This window comes from Ursus americanus, chromosome 22 (genome assembly GCF_024610735.1).
Source record: "Ursus americanus isolate L20-20 chromosome 22, mUrsAme1.1.p, whole genome shotgun sequence".
Classification (NCBI taxonomy): Eukaryota; Metazoa; Chordata; class Mammalia; order Carnivora; family Ursidae; genus Ursus; species Ursus americanus.
The window spans coordinates 25,708,553-25,728,924 of NC_142148.1; the positions used below are offsets into that span (position 1 = coordinate 25,708,553).

The window sequence follows — 20,372 nt, forward strand, 5'->3', positions numbered from 1 at the left end:
TCACACAGGAACTTATTAAAGTTCCCTATAGTTTCAGGACAAATGCTCAGCCTGTGGTCACTACATCCCAAAAGCTGGTGGACAGGATAGCAGAGCAGTTAGGACTATGGGCTCTGGGGTTGGCCAGATATGGGTCCAAATCCCAGCTTACCGTGTGACCTTGGGTCAGTCACTTCACCTCCTTAAGCTCCAGTTCGTTCCCTCATCCGTAAAATGAAGATAAATACATTGAAAACATCAAAATTAAGTGTTTGTTCAATGGAACAAATTCGTTCAAAGGAAGGCACAATGGGCCAGTGGTTTGCAAAGGGTGCTCCCTGGACCATCAGCATCACCTGAGTACTTGTTAGAAATGCAGAATCTCGGGTCCCAGCCCTGCTCTATTGAGTCAGAAACTCTGGGGTGGGGCTCAGCAATCTGTGCTTTAACAAGCCTTACAGAAGATTCTGGTGCATGGTAAAGTTTGAGAACCACTGCCATAGACAAACCCGACCTGAGCAACATATTGGGGACAATATTGGGAACATCAACATCCAAAAAGATATTAATATCTAAAATTTACAAGCTACTTCTGCAAATTGACAAGAAAAAGATAGGAAACCCAAGAGATAATGGGCACAAGCCATGAAGGGGCAGTTCACTGAAGGGGAAGCCCGCCTGACAAATACAGAAGATGCCGAATCTCATATTATCAGAGAAATTCAAACAATGAGATGCCACCTTACCCCCAAACTACAGGCAAAAATTACAGTCAGCTAATGTAAAAGCTAATGAAAATGTGGGGAGACAAGCATCTTTCACATGCCACTAATAGAATTTAGTGACATTGAAAACACATATGCAATCTACTAATTCCACTCGGGTGTAGGGTCCAAAGAAATTTTCACAGAGGCCCATAGGGTCATGTTCAAAGGTGTTCACCACAGTGTTGTTTGTAATGAGAGGAAGTTGGAAGCCACCTGGGTGTCCAACACTGGGGGGTGGGGGTGGATAAATAAAACCACGCATGCTCAGCTTGGAATGCTTCGCAGCAATTTGATTTTCTCACAGCAGCATGGGTCGAACTTAAAAACCATATGATGGAGTGAGAAAAGAAAGCAACAGAACGAGATCTTTACCCAACACCATTCATGTCACGTCAACGCACGCGCAAAGCGCTGTGTATTTTATGTTCAGGGACATAGATCAGGGACATAGGGTGAGTGCACACAGTGGGGAGGGGAAGCCGTGTGGGCAATGCTTGGCTAGAGGGGTGAAATAAAGAAAATAAAACATCAGAGGGCCTTGAAGGACTAATTATATGGGATGGCCGTTTGCCACGGACTGAGGATAAATCATGGAACTCTGGACCCGAAGCCGTAATAATAATATTACTTTAAAATTGGTGATAATTGTACCTACCTCACGGTAAGTACCATGTGTCTGGCCATGGAAGGCTCTGTAAAGTTTTACAAATACATTTTTGCAGTTCTGTGTGAGTCTCTGGCCTCCTCTCAGGGCTCATTCCCTTTAGCCTCCAAGCCTTTACGCAGGCCGCGTTGAATGTTGTCCTTACGCTGACTTCTCTACCTCGCCAACCCTGCCACCAGGTTTCTTCAACTACCCCGGACTCCCGTGATGGCAGCCTGCAGAGTCTTGGGGACTTTTCATTTGGGGCTTGAGCCCAGAGCCAGGGTGCAACAGAGCCGTGAGGAACAAGTCCTATTTCCTCTTCACACACTTCCCTCAAGGGTCTTCTTACAGCCCACCCCCACCTCAGTTCCCACCCCACTGCTCCCAGGCAAGACTGGCGACCAAGTCCGAAAGTGTTCGACGTGGAAGGGAACAGCTTTTATTGGGTGCCTATCATGTGCTGGACCCAACACTGAGGTCTCGACTTTTGTTAGTCCCCAGAACCACCCTGTGAAGTGGGAGGGGCCCATCGCATCCGACCTGAGGGAATGGAAGTCACCAAGAGGTGAGAACGCTAACCGGACAGGAGCCCTAGGTCTGTCTGGCTCCAAATTCAAGATCTGAACAAGCAACTTGTTCAGTCTTAGGGCCAGGACCGGGACCCCCATCACCTACTTCTGACTCAACTGCCGGTAGGGAAAAACCTGTATTTCACAGGACCCAATTCCTGCCAGCAGCGGAGGGGCGACCCTGCCGTTTAGAGTGCCAGTTTGAGGAGAAACAGGAGATTCCCTCAAGTTCCTTCCCCTTCTTTGAACCTCAGTTTCTCAAACTGTAAAATAGGAGGAACAGCCGTCGGTGGGCTCTGGGAAATCTTTTCTCAGTCGGCCAGCAGGTGGAGCCCACCCCTCATCCCTCCCTGGACTCAGAAAGCTGCGGAAGTCGCGGGAAAAGCGAGTTGTCCTGGGGCCGCGCCTGGGGCTAGTGGGACAAAGTATGGCGCTGCCCTTCGGGGTCTGGCGGAGGGGCCCGCTGAGCCTCAGGCGGCTGCTCGCAACTTTAGAGCCCCGCCCCCTGCAGGACATTCTCGGTATTGCAGGGACTGCGGCCCCGAGGGCAGGGACGGATCCCGTGGGGGAGTGCAGGCCCGCGTCTGTGGCGAGGGGGTTCCTGGGCCCGGGGAGCCACAGGCAGGAGCTAGTGAGATGCAGGCGGCAGTGCGGGTGCGTTCCCGCTGTCCACAGGGGCTGCGGCTACAGGTAGTTGTCCTCCGCCGTGTCGCCCCCGCCCGGGGAGTCCCGGGCCTCCTCATCTGTGCTTTCGTCGTCGTCGGGGGCCAGGGCCTCGATGTCGTGTGTGATGTCGGCCAGCAGCCGGTGGAAGGCCTGCGCCTCGGGCCGCTGGGCCGCGCCGTCGTAGCTGCGCACCGCAGACGCCGACGTGGAGCTCATGCTGCGCTTGATACGGCCGAAGCTGTCGGTGAGGATGCCGCCCTCGCGGATGCCCACGCCCTCCAGGAAGCCCTCGAAGTAGCCGATGTCCTGGTCCGGGATGAAGGGCCGCATCCCTGCGGGGCCGACAGGCAGGGGGACTCCTCGGGGGCGGGCCCTCCCCTCCCCTCCCCTCCCCCTCCCCTCCCCCTCCCACCTTGGAACCACCTTCTCCAGAGATCTGCGTTAAGATCCCCACCCCGCCGCTGGCCGGTGTGTGGTCTTGCACAAGTTCCTCGGCTCTGTGCCAGAGAATAATGACCTAATGCTCGGCACAGAGTAAATGTTCACTACAGGTTAGCTTGTTGCTATTATTGTAACGGTTATAGTCCCATTTATGACTTGTGTGACCCTCATTAAATAGCTACTCCGAGCCTTACTTTCCTTGCCTGTAAAACTGAGATAATTGCACCAGTTCTCCCGGCAGGGATGTGAGGAGGTGCTTAGCACACACTGAGTGTCCCAGACAAGTCAGCTTCGTTTGCTTTCATCCCTACTCACTAGCTATGCGACTTCAGTACTCTGCTTCCTCACCTGCAATACGGGGAGCCTCAGTTTCCTCATCTGCAATACGGGGGCAATAAGGTTCTACCTTGTCCTATTCCTGGTGCTATTATTAGCCTTCCTTACCAGCTGTGTGACCTCGGACAAGTTCCTTAGCCTCTGTGAGCCTCAGTTGCCCCGTGCGGTAAACGGGGAGAATCATTCCCTCACCCAGCTTTGCTGTGAAGGTGCGTGGTTATACTAGGGCTCTCTTCTCATGCGCCGTGACTGCAAGCAAGTCCCTCCTCTGCTCTACACCTAGCTCCTCAAACGCACCATGGATTTCACGATCTTGGCTTTATTGCAGGCTGAAGAATAGCAGTGAGCACCTGTAGCCTGATACCTGATTGGGGACATCATGGACCATGTTGGGGCCTTGGCTGAGCTTGGGGGGGCGGCAGGGGGCTCACCAAGGAGGAGGAACTTGCGCCGGTCTCCATAGAGCTTCAGCAGGCCCGCGCAGTAGTCCTGGATAGGCAGCCCCAGCCGGTACTCCCGCAGCAGCATTGCGAACTGCTGGATCTCAGGGGGCCCCAGTTTACTCCGCAACTGCAGGGACAACATCCAAGATCAGTCCCGGAGAGCAATCCCCACCCAACCTTTGTCTCAAAGACCCAGAGCCCTCCGTAAGGGTATATTTGGCCAAGACTTCCCTTGAAACCCTCCCATGGCCTCCTGGGGGGCATCTCGTCCCTCTGGACTGCGTCTTAGCATGGGATGTGGACTCAGGCTGCCTGAGTTCAAATCCTGGTCGCTTGGTCGATCAGCTCTGTGATCTTGGGTAGGTGACAACCTCCTTGACCCTTGCTTTTCTTATATATAGTGAGGATAATGCTGGCACCTCCCATTTTGGTCATTGGGAGGATTCAAATAAATGCATACAAGTGCATAGAACAGTACCTGGTATACAGCAAACACTCGATTAATGCTAGCTGACATGAGTTAAGGCCTTCGCAAGCTGGCCTCAGTTTACTTTCCTAACCTCGTGTCCCACCCTGATCTTCAACGTCTGCTTCAGTTACGTCAGGATTATTCACGATTCCTGAAACACTCCCCGTGCTTTCTCCAGCCTCCAGGCCTTTGCTTGTGTTGTTCACACTGCCGGCCCCAGCTCACCGTGACCATGTAATCTTGCAACTGCTCGAGGCCCAGGCCGCTGTGGTCACTGCCGCTGCAGTGGGAGCCATGGAAAGAGGGTGTGGACGTGCCACTATAACACGCTTCAAATGTATCCTGGGAGCCATTGCTGCAGAGACAGGCAGAAAGGGGGTGGGCTCACTCACCTCCCTCCAGCTCCTCTCCCTGCAGCAGGTGGAGGTGAGAAGGCACAGCTGCCGATGCTCTGGGCCTGAGGCCTCATCCTTGATCCCATTTTGGCCTCCAAGGCCCCACATTATCCGGCCCTGGCTGCCTCTAATGCCTCATCACGCCCTTGTTCTGCATGCTCCAAATACCTCTTTACCTCTGGGCCTTTGCACATGCTGTTCCCTCTGCCTGGAATGGCTCTCTCCCCCTTATCTTTTGGTCAACTAACTCTCACTCATCATTGGAGCTTAAATGTCACCTTCTTGACAAAGTCTTCCCTGACCCCCTCTCCCAATGACTGGGTTAAATCCTCTGACAGATGTGGTCACAAACCCATAAGTGTAACCATGGCATGCGAGGCCTTTCCAGATCCCATCAATGTCCACGGCGGCCTCTTGGCTGCTCCTCAAATCCACCAAGTTTCATCCCGCTCAGAACGCTTGCACTGTCTGCCCCTCGGCGCTCTTCCCTTTTCCACCTCTGGGTCTCAGTTCAAGTGTCATCAGCTCTGCGAGGCCCTCCTGGCTCCCCGGATGAGGCAGGCTCCCTTGGTCTCTCTCTTGTACCCTGAGGTGCTTATTCTCTTTCGTGCTTATCATTAACGCTTATTTCTATTAAACGCTATTAAACACTTATTTCTATTATTTCATCGTCTCCTGTGCTAGACACTATAACCGTGCTTGCCGTAAACCACGCAAGAGCAGGGACCTCGGTTTCTTCATTTGTTAACTACCTGCTCTGTGTCAAGCACAGGTCTCGTCCTTGTCTTGTTCCCCACTGTAACCCTACCACACAGGACAGTCTCTGGCGCATGACGGGTACTCAAGAAATCTCGCTTAATGAACAGTCAACCTGGGGCGCCTGAGTGGCTCAGTCTGTTAAGCATCCGACTCTTGATTTCAGCTCGGGTCGTGATCTCACAGTTGTGGGATGGAGCCCCACATGGGGCTCAGCGTGGAGTCTGCTTGGGATTCTCTCTCTCTCTCTGCCTCTGCCCCTCCCCCTGCTTGTGCCTGTGTGCTCCCTCCCTCTCTCTCTCCCTCAAAATGAATAAATAAAATCTTTTTAAAAATAAATGATTCTCTCTCCCTCTGCCCCTCCCCCTGCTCTCTCTCTCTCTAAAAAAAAGTCAACCTGCCTCCTGGTTTCTAAATTGTTCCAGAACCATCTTGCGTTATTGGCTACAGAAAAGCAGTGTAGCATAGTGTTTAAGGGATGTGGACCTGGAGCTTGCCTGCTCAGATTCAAATCTCAGGCCCACAACTTACTATCTGCTTGACCCTGGGCAAGCTGCTTAGCTTCTCTATTCCTTAGTTTCTCCATCTGTAAAATGGGATGACAAAAATTGATGTCATAAAAATTAGAGGAGTCTATTTGTACAGCACTTAGAGTTATGGACTATAGGCAATAAATAAACAATAACCACTGTAATATTGCTATGTTGATTTTTTTAAAAATGAAGCGTGGGGCACCTGGGTGGCTCAGTTAGTTAAGAGCCTGCCTTCTGCTCAGGTCATGATCCTGGAGTCCTGGGATCGAGCCCCACATCGGGCTCTCTGCTCAGTGGGGAGCCTGTTTCTCCCTCTCCCTCTACTGCTCCCCCTGCTTGTGCTCTCTCTCTCTGCGTCAAATAAATAAATTAAATCTTTAAAAAAAATAAATTAAAAAAAAAAGGAAGCACTTGGGGGCACCGGGCTGGCTCAGTTGGTAGAGCATATGACTTTGATCTTGGGGTTGTGATTTCAAGCCCCACATTGAGGGTAGAGTTTACTTTTTTAAAAAAATGAAGTGCTTTATAGAACAGCCCTAGGTACACAGCAAGCTCAAAAATTCATCATGACCATGATTGCCATCTCTCCAGCAGATAGCAGGTGGTTTACGGACTGGCCCAAGACCACACAGCATTAAGAAGGCGAATATATTGCCACCAAAGAGGAAAAAAAGGTAAGGTGTATATTACCGGCAGAGATCGCTACCTGTCAAGCCTAAGGCGTTAGTAACAGAACCGGCATGACCGACTTGTCCCAGTTTGCCTGGGACTTCCCTGGTGTTAGTACTGAAATTCTCATGTCCTGGGAACCCCCTCAATTCTGGGGCTGGGGGGAGGGTTGATCACACTAAACAGAACCCTGGACAATGTTCCCAGGTGAGTTTGTTAACACTGCCCTTCCCAGCCTTGCTGGCAGCTAGTGGTGGCCACGTGACCAAGTTCTGGCCAATGAGACATAAGCAGAAGTGTCAGGTGTACTCCCAGCGAGGCTCTCTACTGAGGCCCCTGGCAGGCCGCCACGATGACTGCAGCGTTGACCATCATCCATGGTCCATGAGGTGACTTAGAGGAAGGGAGCAAGTGCTGGGGAGGGAGGAGGAAGAGAAACCTGGACCCCTGCTGACCATAAGGCCATAAACTCCTGGTCTATTTTATGTAAAAGACAAGGGCGGGGGAGGGGGGAAGCTCTATCTTGTTTAAAGCTCTATCTTTTTTAGGCTTTTCTATGGCATGGAATTAAAACTAGGGTAAGCCACAATTATTTGTTGGCATTAGCTGTGATTTGGAGTCTGAAGGCCACTATGTCTGGATGACAGGCAGAGAACTGCAGGCCTACATGGGCCGAATTCTGGGTTCTGGCTCTCCCCTGGGCCTCTCGGAGTCTGGGTCTGGATCCTCTGCGCTCACTGAAGCTGGGAGAAGTCAGTTTACCTACCCCTCCCTCAGGGCCCAGGGCGTCAGCACAAATCGAGGGGGGGTCATTTTCTTCCACCCTCTCTTGCCCACAGGGGGCTCAAGAATGCCCAGAAGAGTGACCCTGTTTCTGCAGGGGCACGGGGGTGGGGGCGGGCAGGGTGGTGGTACCCACAAGGAGCTGCAGCAGCTGAAGTCGGCGTCATAGGCGCACGTCCCATCCGTGCGGCAGCTCTCACCTGGGGTCAGCAGACAGACAGGCTGTTAGAGGCAGCGGACCAGGGACAGACATCCCCAGCTCCCTGAGGCCCCAACCTCAGCCCCTCCCTGTGCTTGGGATGGTGGCTAGAGCATGGATGGCCTTGTAAGCAACCGTAAGGGTGTTCACTTTGACCCTGAGTGAAATTAGGCCGCCGCTGGAAGATTTTGACCACGATTCCTACCCCCACCACCCACACACAGCCAGCCTTGGGCAACTCACTTCCTCTCTCCTGGCCCTCAACTTCCCCAAGGTTGGGACAATACCACCTTCCTGCCTGCCTCGTGGGGGTCTTGGGAATAGCAGGTGAGGGAACAGGGGAGGGAATGTTTTGAAAACTGTTTGAGGCAAGAAAAAAGAAAGAACTTTGAGGGAAAGAACCCTAAATCTTGAGAGGTTAGAAGCACCCTTTACAGGGAACCCGCTCTCTGCCTAGCCCTGTTACCTCTCTGAATCCAATAGCCTTACCCTTCTGATCTTGGCTCACTCAGTGTCACTTCCTCAGGAAGCCCCCCTGACTTCCCAGGTGAGGCCGGTTCCCCAGTTTGTGTTCTCAGAGTACGTGTGTGGCTACATTTTATTTGGGTAACTATTTAATACCATGGGCCTACGTCAACAAGGCAAGCCTTGTGAGAGCCCGGCCCCATCTGGTTTTGCTCACGTATACCTTGGTGATAGCAGGCGCTTCAGTAAATCTTTGTTGAATAGAATGAATTTGTTGAAATATTTGTTGACTTATCTCATTAATTTAGTCATCATCCTTTGAGAGTTGATGAACCATCCCAACTTCCCAATAACCACGGTTCCCACGGATCAGAGTGCCTCCGGGAGGAAGGAGCGCTGTTGCTGGAGTTACGCAGCCAGGGATCACATTGCGGGGGCTGTGGCTGAGGAAATTCATTTAGTGGCCTTGAAGGCAGCATGGGAGTACGGCTGCTGCAGATAGAAGCTTTAGAAATCAGGCACACCTGGGTTTGGATCCCGACTCTGCCACTTACTCGCTGTGTGACCTTGAGCAATTTATTGACTACTCTGAGCCTTAATGTCCTCATTTGTAAAATTGGAATCATAAGGCTTCAGAGAGTTCTTTCATCTACTCAAAAAATACTTGTTGAGCATCTGTGATGTCCCTGGTCCCGTGCTAGGCACAGGGGATACAGTGGCAGATAGGACCGACAAGGTTGCCATGGGGATTCAATAAGACTTGGCACATTCGTACTGTGCTTGCCACACAGTTGGTGCTCAAGAAATGCCTCTATTAGTCTCATTCTCATTCTAGCCCTTGACTGCATTCAAGGGTGGGTCTGGAAATCTTGGTTTTGACCTAGATTCCTAGTGGAGCTAGACAACTCAGTAAATAGACAATGTATGTGTTTGGATTCTGCAAAGCAAGGACATCAAAAACTAAAGCGGGGAAAAAAGTTCAGCTTTGAGGGGCTCATTCTGAATCTGGCAATCAGAACATCTGTGAAGAAGCTAAGTTTGAGGTCATTGTGAAAATTGACATTTTATTTTAACCACTAAGGGCGGCGGGGATAGGGGGGGACACGGTGATTGTGGTAGAGACCAGGACCCCTAAAGGCGTTCACTGGCCCTGAGTCCTAGGGCAGCCCCCCTCCCTGGCCTTTTGGGATGTCTCACGGCGTCGGGAGGGGGGTTGCCAAGAGTTCCAGTACTCACTGCGGCTGCAGAGCCATGGCCGCTCGGGCGTGGACGTGTAGTGGTAGCCGGCCCGGTCCACGCACTCAATGCTCTGGTCCCCGTAGATGATCTGGAAGACTTGACAGATGAGGGCACAGGACTCCTCAGCGGCATCCTGGCCCAGGGAGGAGGACAGAGCATTCAGGGCCTCTCCAGTGCCCAGGACACCCCTCCTCCCTTAAACAGTGCGAGGAGGCTCGCAGGGCCACACACGCACCTATGGGCACCTTTAAATCAACTTGGAGGGCATTCCCCATCAAAACTATGTGGCCATCCTCTGGGTCTTGAACTCCTTAATAGAGTCAGCAGCAACTCTAAGTCTTCTGCTCTGAAAAATGCACCCCAAATTTCTGGGGGACTCATAGGACCTCCTGAAGTTTATCTAAAATAAGCCCTAGGGACATCTGGGTGGCTCAGTTGGTTAAGCGTCCAACTCTTCTTTTTTTTTTAAGATTTTATTCATTTATTCGAGAGAGAGAGCACAAGTGGGGGAGAGGGAGAAGCAGGCTCCCCACTGAGCAAGGAGCCCAACGCAGGGCTCGATCCCAGGACCCAGGGATCATGACCCAAGCCGAAGGTAGCTGCTTAACCGACTGAGCCACCCAGGCACCCCTACCGTCCATCTCTTGATCTCAGCTCAGGTCTCTATCTCACAGTCGTGAGTTCAAGCCCCACGTTGGGCTCCATGCCGGGTGTGGAGCCTACTTATAAATAGAATAGAATAGAATAGAATAGAATAGAATAGAATAGAATAGAATAGAATAGAATAGAATAGAATAGAATAAGCCCTAATGTAGTTAAATTTACTGGTAGGAAGTTGAGGCTCAGAGAGGTGAAGTGATTAGCCAGGACGAGAACCCAGGACTCCTGATACCTACTAGGAGGAGGAAGAATTACATGTATGGAAATTTTAGGCTCCATGTAGTTCCTACTACTGGATGCCATATTTAGATATGAGCTTCCTGGCACCCAGGGCAAAAATGGAAGTAGGATAAATACATAAACTTCAGTCTCTGATAGGAGGCCAGAGTTTCAAATCTTGGGTGAAAGTTTTTCGAGACTGCAAATTTGAAGCGGAATTTGCCTTTCTGATTTACCTCTTTATGTCTTTAAGCAAAAGACCCAGAAAGACAATCACTGATGAGACCATCTCCATGGTACATTTCCTATTTTGTGCCTCTAAAAAGTCCAGGGTATAAGTTAAAATGTAACCCAGGAGAGGCAGGATTGATCCTTACAATAACCCCACAAAACACACACGGGAGAGAGTATCCATCTTTTATAGTTAAAAGCACTGAGGCGTAGAGTGGCCAGGTAACTCGCCCAGCTCACACAGCAAGTTCATAGCATGGGTTACCCTTGGCACTCAGGTTTTTGAACTCTAACCCCTGTGCCCTCCTTGGGACCACAAGGCCTTGGATAGGAGGCCAGAGAATCAGATACTCCTGAAAAACAACTCTATTTATTTACTCATTTTGCAAATTCTCATTTAGTCCTATTTTAGGCACTGGGCCAGACTCTGGGGTCTCAGGGGTGAATTAGACGAGGTCTGTACCCTCAAGCCCTCACAGTCCAGTGAGATAAACAGGGTACACTGTTCCCTCTGCCCAGAATTCATTTTCCTGCCTCTTCACCTTGCTGACTCCTTCCTCCCCTTCACATTTCAGTTTGAAAGGCATAGACTCACTTTCTCAATGGAAAGTGGGTCTCTTCCCTCATTATCGCTGCAATCTGTTTGTTTTCTTCTTGGTTCCCATCACAAGGTATACTAATATAATATGCATCACTTCGTCCATTCATTCAATATTTATCATGTGCCAGGCACTGTTTTAGGTGTCAGAGATACCAGAGTGAACCATCCAGAATGCACAGATCTCTTGCACTCTACAAGGAGACCAGTCTGGCTGGAGTGAAGTGCATAAAGGGGGATGTAGAAAGAGACGAGTCCAGAGAGGAAATGGGCTTCAGCCACCACTATAAGGCAGGTGGGCTTATAAGCAGTTGTAAGGACATTAGCTCTTACTCTGAGTGAGATGGGGAGCCACGGGAAGATTTTGAGCAGGGGTATGATGTGACTTATGTGTTAACAGGACTGCTCTGACTGTGGGGGGAACAGATTATAAGCAAGAGCTGAACCTGTGATCTAAGTGCATGATCTGGATGGTAGAAGAGGGGACGTGGACCCGGGTGGGGACAGTGGAGAATGGGAGAAGTACATAGGTTTGGGATATATTTTTAAAAATAGGGCCAACAGGATTTGTTGACAGAATGAACGCGTGTTGTGTGAGAGCAAGAGGAGCCACAAATCAATGCCAGGTTTTGATCTGAACGAGGGAAGGTCAGAGCTGCCATTAATCAAGACAGGGAGACCAAGGGAGGAGCAGGTTTGGGGGAAATGATTGGGCGCTTGGCTTCGGACGTGTTAGGTTTGAGATGGTCATTAGCCCACCAAATGGAGAGGCTGATTGGAGAAACGTATCTGGATATTTGCTGAGAGAGAAAATTTGGGGAGTTCTCAGTGTTTTAAACGCCACGAGACTGCTTTGTTCACTTGGGTGTGTACCAGGTGAGGGGAGGGGTTGGGGGGCCCTGGGCCAGAGGAAAAGTTTAGACAGCTCAGGACTTGAAGGTGTCTGCTGGATTGTGAGCTCCCTAAGGGAGGGCACCAAATATGTCTTGTTCATCTCTGCATCCATAGCACTTAGCCCAATGCCTAGGACGAAGCTGGTGCTCAATAAAAATGGTCAAATGAATAAAAGCAAGGAAGACTATGGAGAATGGGGGGAGGGGAGGAAGGCAAGAATGGAAGGCTTCTGCCTTGGCTGACTGCCATAGTTAACAAGAGTGCGGGCTCTGCACTTCCTGGGCCCCAGTGTTGACACCACCACCCGCTTCCTGTGTGACCTTCCACAAGTTACTTAGCCCTGGGTCTCAATTTCCTCCTCTATAGAATAAGGATGGTTATAATGTTTGCCTCTAGGGATTGGGGAGAGAGTGAAAGGTATTAATGCTGGTTCCTTGTCCGGCAAGGGTTGGCATTCCATTCGTGCTGGTAATGAGTGTCCTCATGATTGTTACTGTGGTAGTGGCGACACTGACAGCGTGGGAGAAGGAGCAGGGCTGGAGGAGGGGGTGGATCAAGTCTGTTTGGCTATTTTGAGTTTTCATCCCATTGGGATGGCAAGGGGGAGGTGTCCAAGCTGGAGATTAGAAGCCCTGTGGCGTCGTGGGCACACAGGTGGTACCTGAAGTCCTAGGTAGGGCCTCAGGAGGGAGAAGGAAAGAGGCCAGGGTAGACGCCAGGAACGGGGCGGGGCGGGGTGGAGAGCTACGCCCTCCACCGCCCCACCGCCCTCTCCCCCCGCCGACGCGCCCGGGAGGCAGGGCGCAGGGGCTCCGGGAGCCCTCGGGCTCACCCTGTTGGCCACAGCCAGGATGACAAGGTTGCAGTAGGCGTCGGGGCTGGGGTCCTGCGGGTCTAGCGGGTTGGAGCCCGGGTGGCGCCGCTCCCAGCTGCCGCCGCCGCCGCCCGCCTGCCTGCGCTCCCAGCTGCCGCCCGGCTTGCCCGCGCCGCCGCCGCCGCCCGCGTGCCGCCGCTCCCAGCTGCCGCTGAACGTCTGCCGCCGCTCCCAGCTGCCCGACGCCCGCGCCCCGGCGCGCTGGCGCTCCAGGCTGCCGCCGCCGCCGCCCCCCGCCCGGGCCTCTGCGCCCGCGCCCCCGCCCCACGCCATCCGCCAGTCCAGGCTGCAGATGGTGTGGCGCCGCTCCGTGGTGCCCCCCCGCCGCTTCTCGGGCGCCGCGCCCGGCGGGCCCGGGTCGCGCCCCGCGCCGCCGGGGCTGGCGTCTACGCCGGCTGGCACCGGGTCCACGCCCAGACCTAGGAGAGGCGGGATGGCGGTCAGGAGATCCGGGCTCAGAACCCCCGCCCCAGACAGTTGGGGACCCGCGACGCCTGGCCCCACCTCTGCCTTCAAAGCCTTGAGGCCAGATCCGCCCCCGCGGTGCCCTTGCTTTTGGGGCCAGTCCCCGACCTCGGCTCCACCCTCGTCCTGCTCGGGGTCTGACCTTCTCTCCCAGCCCGGAGCTCCGCCTCCCCGGCATCTGGCCCTGCCCCTAGATCAGACTCCGCCCCTCGCCCGAGCTCTCAGCCCGCCGCGGTCCGGCTCTACGTCCCCGAGCTCCTTAACTTTAGGTCCCAGAATTTGGGCTCCTCCAGCCTTCCCAGCCCCGCTACCTGGCCTCAGGCTGGTGGACCAGGCCGTCCACCCTTCAACCTCGACCTCAACCTTGGGCCGCGTCTTCTTGCGTATGTGGCCATGGCCTGCCCTTAATCTCAGGGTACTGTGGTCAGGCCTTTTCCATCACACACCATCCTCCCGCAGCAACCCATCCCGTCTCCACTCCACGTCACGCCTTTCCCAAAACTAGACGCGAGGGCCCTTTCTCTCCCGGTTTGCCTCCCCGCCCTGCCCGCTGTACCGGTCTTAAGCACCAGCAGGTGCAGTGCGTCGTCCTGGAGGTAGGAGGCGGCGGCGATCTCATGCGTGGGGATACGCAGGATTAGCTCCTCGTTGTCGCGCCAGGTGAGCAGCAGGCAGCGGGCCGACAGGCTCAGGATACTGTCCTGCTCCGCCGTGGTCTTCAGCGGCAGCTCCTTCAACTGCTGCAGGGTGGGTCGGAGCTCTTGGGTCCCCGAGGGCCTCGGGTGGGAGAGGAAGAAGGGGACAAGACCGAGCCCTAACCCTCCCCAGGGCCTCACCCTGGCCGTGTCCAGCAGCTGCAGGAGCTCATCGCGACTGGAGGGGTTCAGTGAGGAGGTAACCCAGGTGAGGTGGCCCAGGAACTGGACAGGAAATGGGAGGTAGGGGTGGGAGAAAGGCACAGAGATGTCACCTTAAAGCCTTGGATAACCCAGAACTCCTCACTGACCCAATGTATATAGACTGAGGTAGAAATATCTGAATTAATAATAACCTGATAATAACTATTAAGGTGGACACAGAAGCCAGATCCCCAAAAATAATGTCCCAAATCAATACAATAATTCTTCATTCATTCTTAGTTATAACTTAATGTTATCACGAACTTTAATGTTATTTAATGTAAGAAATAAACGTTTTTTTAATTTTTAGTTTTGTTCTTCTAGGTGAATTCCACCAAACTTTTTTCTTCTTTTATTCTCTACGAAATTTCAGTCCCCAATTTTTAAGTAGATTTATTGGTTAGCATTACCCTCCATATATGGTTGCCAGGTAAAATACAAGATGCCAGTTAAATTTGAATTTCACATAAACAGTGAATACTTTTTAAATTTTTTAAAAAGTATTTTTAGTCCCATACAATATTGGGGACATATTAATATTAAACAAGTACTCATTGCTTTTCTGAAATTCACATTTAACTGGGCAGGCTGTGTTTGCCAAATCTAACACGCCCACCCCCGTATCAATCTTCCTTGGGTAGTGAGGATTCTCCGATCCTCCTTCATGGTGCTCACGAAACAGTAAAACCCTTGAGTGAGCTCGGTCCTCTCTGGCTTGCTGAACTGGCTTCCTTTAACAAGCTTATCCACTGCCCGACTAGCAACATTACTGTGGTGAAACCTCACAGGAGGGTATGGCTTTTCCCATGTGCTCTCCCCTCGGGGTAGGCTTTGAGCCCCATGTTGAGATGGAAACGCTGAGGCTGAGCCGGTGGAGGTCGTTTGCTGAGGGTCCGCAGCATAAGGCAGGAGCTAGGCTGGCAGGAGCCCAGGTCTCTTGCCCCTGAGCCTCCCCTGTGTAGACAGACTGGTGAGGGCTTCGTGTGAGGGGGAGGTACCGTCGCTCCTCGTGGGATCCAGAACACGCTACCCCCAAATATGGCACCTTGGCACACTGGATATGTTAAGCTTGAAGGAGTCGAAGAAAATGGTAGAAGCAGGAAGGTTACTCTGACCTTCCCCCACCCCCCACCCCTCTTCCCTGAAAGCAGGAGATAAATCTCCCACCTGAAAGATACCCTTGTGTCCCTGGAGGGAGACCTCCTTCTCACCAGACACAGGGAATTTAGGGCCGAGAGGGCTGTTTAGACAAACCTTGTTATTTCTTCACCTTTTACTCCCCCAGCCCAAACCCCTCTGCCTTGTCAGTTCTTCATAAATTTATTGTTTGTCTAAAAGATATAAAAGCTTCCTGCTCTGGTCACTTCTTTTGTCCTCCATCTCTTGTGAAGGCTCTCGTGGACGTGTAAACATTGGATAAAATGTGCACACTTCTCTCCTTTCATCTGTGTTTGTCGGCTTCATTTTCAGACCCAGCCAGGGGCCCTGAGAGAGTTGAGGAAAAGACGCCTCCTTTTCTCCTCATCCCAAGATTCTGCCCACCCTTCTCCTCATCCCACACGTACCTTGACCTCTTTCTCCAGATAGTCACACAGTAGAATCTGAGGGTCGATGAGGTAGTCAGGGGGGTAAAGGGGCATCGAGTGCAGGGGCCGGCGGCTCACACTGGTCCGAAAGGCAGCTCGGCGCCCAGCCTTGGGGAACACCAGCCTCCGGATGGGGGATACAAAGCCCTGGGAGGGGGAGAGGCAGGGAGATGGCGGGGGGGGGGGGGGACAACAGTAACAACAGCAACTAACTTTATCGAGCACTTCCACATTCGGCATTTTACTTCCTTACATAGTACCTAATTTAATTCTCATAGACTCTGCAAAGGGAGTACCTCTGTGATCCCATTTTACAGATGGAGAAACTAAGCCTCAGAGAAGGAACTAGCTGATAAGGTCACCAGCTAGTAGCAGTCGAACCACTAGTGCAGTCTGGCTCCAACACCTCCATTCTCAACACTCAGGTGATGTGGAGGGCCGGCTAAGGCCCAGGCCCGGGCTGAAGGCGTGAGTCTAGGCTGGGGCAAGTAAGAAAAATATTAAGATTCCATGTGGCTGAGTGGTGAATGCACAGGTGTTTGTCACCCTATCCTCTGCGCTTTCCCCAAATTAGAAATGGTTGTAAGTATGTTTAAGGACAATCCAGCAGACACCTGCATACAAAATGGCCTACAGCAAGGTTCAAGAAGCCAGTTCCAGGGCTCCAGCGCAGCCCAGAGGAATCTAAATCTCACAGCAAAGTGTGAGCGTTACAGTAGAGCAGTTCTCAGGGAGTATGGTTCCTGGGTCAGCAGCAGCACCGAGGAACTTAGGAGAAATGCACATTCTCCCATTCCATCCTAGATACTGGATCAGAGCTTGGGGGTGAGACCCAGTGATCTATGTTTTAACAAACACTCCAGGTGATTCTGATACAGGCCCTGCTCATATTCTAAGACCAGTATCTTGGAGCTTAGATGAAGTATCTGGAAGTTCTGAGAAATGAGAACAAATGATCAGGGAAAGGGCATTCCAGGCGGAGGGCATCGCGCGTGCAAAGCCCCGGGGCTGGCTGAGGCTGGTCTGTTGAGGCTGAATGATGAGATGAATGGGCCACAGAAGGCCTGAAAGCCAGCTACCGAGCTGGGACTTTACTCTGTGTCTGCGAGTGTGTGTGTGTGTGTGTGTGTGTGTGTGTGTGTGTGTGTGTAGTGGAGAGGTAAGCATTTTGTCTGTGGCCTCTAATGGTCCAGCCCTGCCCACCTCTCCAGCCTCATCTTACCCCTCACGGCCCCTCGCTCCTGCCCTCCAGCTACAGGGCCATCTTTCAGTCCTCCCTACTTGCTCCTTTGCTTCCCACTGTGGAGCTTTTGCACATGCTGTTCTCTGCCTGAAATGCTCTTCCCTACCCCCTTTCCTTCCACGCATCAGATCTCAGCTCACACTGACCAGGCTAGGGCTGGGTCCCCTAATATTCTGTATCCCAGCACCGTGTATGGAGTCTCTTACGCAATTTTGTATTCATTGCTTTTTAAAAAAAAAAAAATTAAGAGTTGCCTTCCCCACCAGACTGCAAGCTCCAGGGAGGGAGCAGAGACCTTGTCTGAATTTGCTCACCATTATATCATCACCAGTACCAACCACCGTGCTTGGCACATTTAAGTGCTCAGTATATCTAGAGAAGGAATGAACCCAGAGAGAAGAAACGCTATGTCTTGACTCCCTTCTGAGCCCTCATGATTCACACGGGAGCCCTTCAGACCAGCCTGACCTACGTTTCTTAGAGGAACAGGGCTGGGGTGGGAGTTGGAATCTGAGGGACCCCCTGAATGGCAAAGACAACCAGGTGAGGCGCCCAGGGAACCAGACTAGAACACTTCTGACTGTAAGGAAGGGTGAGGATCTAGGGGGTGGGGGGGATGGCCCTCAGGCCGAGGTCTCAGAAGCAGAGCTGTCCTGGCATAAGGATGGGGAGGGGGCAGGCTAGGCTGGAACCCAGCAGAGGAGAAGTGCCTGGGTAGGCAGCTTATAGCACAGAATTTGCCCTGGCTGAGGTCCTCCTGTCTGGGGAGGTAAGGAGCAGAGGAACAGGTCTGTTAGGTGTCTGTTTGTCTCTCAGTCTGAAGAACCCCCAGGAAAGACGTGGAAACAGGTTGGGAGTATCTCCCAAAGTAATCTCTCTGGCTGGGTTTCCCTGGAAGGTGCCCGTCTGTCTGTCTGTCTCTTCCAGGGATGGCAGACGCCACTTGAGAGTGGGGAGACAGGTTAGGGAGCTTGAGCCCAAATGTCTGAGTGCCCAAGTTTGGGAAGGACGGTCTTTTCAGATGAGAGGAAAGACTCTACCCATGCCACTCACTGCCCATCACCCCCACCCCAGGCCTCCCACTTCACCAGCTCCAGGGACATTTCTCTCCCCTGCATCCCTCCCAAACTCCCACTTACCTTTTTCCCTTTCTTGACTTCATATTCCATGGTGAAGTGTCCCCTCCACTCTTGTCACCCTCCTGGCCATCCCCTTCACCCTCTCCCCCCACGCAGTTCCTTTGTTCTTTTTCCTGCCTGGTCGGAAACTCCACCAGCCCCGGAGTTCCTGCCGCTCCCGTCTGATAGCGAGCAGAGGTGGGGGGCTGGAGGCGGGTGGAGGACACGGGCTCAGTTCCCTGTAGCTAAGAGTGGAAGGCAGCCCAGCCAGAGCAGCTGACCCGGGGAGATGCCTCAAGCCTCCCTCCAGAAGCCCTGCTGGTGAGGGAACTTGGGGACTGGGTAAGGCTGGGGAAGGGCCCCCCAATTTGGAGTCCAAGAATCCCAAATTCCAACCCTATTTCTGCCACTGACCTTCTTGTGTGACCTTGGGAAGGCAAGTCAGTTCCCTCTTGCACAGCCTCGGTTGCCCAGTCCTCCTGTGAAGTACGAATAAACGCTGCCTCCCTCTCAGGCTGCTGTGGGGAGAAATAAATGCCGGAGTGGGTAGGAAAATGCTTTCTACCCTATAGAATCCTGTGTCCGAGCAAGTCAGGATTTTAAAAATTAATTGTTACCATTAAGGGAGGCAGTATTCATGGGCTTCCAGGATAAGCTGCCTGAGTTTGAATCCTGATTTTGTCACTTACTAGGGTGATGACCTTAGGTAAGTCCCTTATCCACTTGTCTCCCCATCTATAATAGCCGTGTGACCTCATGGTGACCTTGGATTAAATGCACTTAGAAGAACTCCTGATACATATGAAATGTTCAGTAAATATTAACTATGTACCTATCTATGTGTCTGCGTGTCCTGCGCTGTTTTACTGTTTCCTGGGAGAATATTAGTGAGGCGAGTTTCCCTTTGCGGTTCTCTGCTGAGCACTTTACATATTTCATCTGTCCTTTTCCTTACAACACTGGGGTATCATGATACCTATTATACAGATCGAAAAATCAGGCGCAACTGCAGAGGCTGACCCAAAGAAGTCATCAAGTTTATAAGAGGAGGACCTGGGGTTTCTGGCCAGTCTGGATCTGTAGCCTAGTTCCTTATCTCTAGGGCCCGTGTGGTCAGCATGTCCCACCCAGGACAGCTGTGAAGGTTCCAACGGACCCATCCACACCTTGCCATGACACCTGGGTTCTGGAAGCCCCAGTTCTGGAGCTGATTTGCTATATGGTCTAGGGCAGTCTCTGGGCCTCAGCTTCCTCATCTTTCCAATGGGAACAATAATCCCAAATGCCCTGCCCTGTAGTCAGAGGTGTGGTGAGAAAGACCTCGCACTATGCATGAGAAAGCAGTTGGAAATTGTGACGTGCAGGGGCTAATGCATTGGATTGTTCTGAAAGTTTCTTCTGAAAGCACAGGTGTGAAGGAGGAAAGAAAGAAAGAAAGAAAGAAAGAAAGAAAGAAAGAAAGAAAGAAAGAAAGAAAGAAAGAAAGAGCAAGCACATGTGTGCCAGGTCAGTGCCCACTGGAGTGGGAGAGAGCTCCCCACTGCCTCTGGGTGTGGGGGCCACTGGAGCCTCCAGCCACTCGCCTTCCCCCTTCCCTCCCCCTGGGGGAGGGGAAATGGTCCAGGCTGCTTAGTGCTAGCTCACAGAGCCGCTCCCTCCTGCTCCCCTGTATCCGGTGGGTCTGGCCATCACCTCCCAGCAGCAGGAAGTGAGAGCTCCATCAGCCTGCCAAGCCAACAGGAAGAAGCCAGGATGTGCAACCCAATTCCTGACTGCCCCAGACACCAAAACTCCCACTTAATTCCTTGAGCAAGTGCCAAATTCCTCAGTATCCCTATCTGTAAAATGAGGACTTCTGTTATTCCTGAACTAACTCCAGTATCACTGAACTGCTGGGAATATTAAATAGGACAAGAAGTGTTCTGAATGCTGTTAGAAATCGCAATCTGTCTTTGCATAACCTGCAGTGCCTACCCCAGGGCCATGAACAAACAGGTCAAGTGCTTAGTAAATGTCAGTGGAAGCAGGTGGAGACAGGTGGACATCGGTTCAAATGTGTATGACCTTGAGCAGATGATTTCTCAGAGTCCCGGAGTCTCATGTGTCAAAAGCAAGCTAATGATGATGTTTGCCTCGTAAGGCTGCTGCAGGGATTAAATGGGAATAGAAGTATATATGATGGTAACATTGATTATTAAAATTGGCTTGTGAGGATAAAGAAGAAGTTGTA

At 52.1% G+C, this 20,372-nt stretch overlaps 1 protein-coding gene across 3 annotated transcripts; it reads right to left on the reverse strand.

Moving 5' to 3' along the window:
* Window positions 1–1,808: 1,808 nt before the first annotated feature.
* On the reverse strand, window positions 1,809–18,278 carry CCM2L (CCM2 like scaffold protein). 3 transcript variants are annotated; one of them, XM_087853682.1, is made up of 11 exons: window positions 18,164–18,244; window positions 16,078–16,260; window positions 15,761–15,928; window positions 14,133–14,216; window positions 13,853–14,036; window positions 12,790–13,250; window positions 9,353–9,488; window positions 7,589–7,652; window positions 4,542–4,671; window positions 3,836–3,974; window positions 1,809–2,959 (listed from the first exon to the last, which is right to left on the reverse strand). In XM_087853682.1, the coding sequence occupies exons 3-11, from the start codon at window positions 15,833–15,835 to the stop codon at window positions 2,646–2,648; spliced, it is 1,587 nt and encodes a 528-aa protein (XP_087709808.1). In that variant the 5' UTR covers window positions 15,836–15,928; window positions 16,078–16,260; window positions 18,164–18,244; the 3' UTR covers window positions 1,809–2,645. The 3 variants fall into 3 exon arrangements, with proteins under 3 accessions (XP_087709808.1, XP_045663055.1, XP_045663056.1); XM_045807099.2 differs by lacking the exon at window positions 16,078–16,260 and having other exon boundaries at window positions 18,164–18,278; XM_045807100.2 differs by lacking the exons at window positions 7,589–7,652; window positions 16,078–16,260 and having other exon boundaries at window positions 2,822–2,959; window positions 18,164–18,278.
* Window positions 18,279–20,372: the final 2,094 nt, after the last annotated feature.

Excerpts from the sequence above, each read along its gene's own strand:
- CCM2L (XM_045807099.2), bottom strand. The coding sequence starts at position 18,193 with ATGGAATATGAAGTCAAGAAAGGGAAAAAG. Across the intron at positions 15,929-18,163 it reads AAGTCAAGAAAGGGAAAAAG|GGCTTTGTATCCCCCATCCG; the intron begins GTAAGTGGGAGT and ends TCCCCCTCCCAG. Across the intron at positions 14,037-14,132 it reads AGCTGCTGGACACGGCCAGG|CAGTTGAAGGAGCTGCCGCT; the intron begins GTGAGGCCCTGG and ends CCCACCCTGCAG.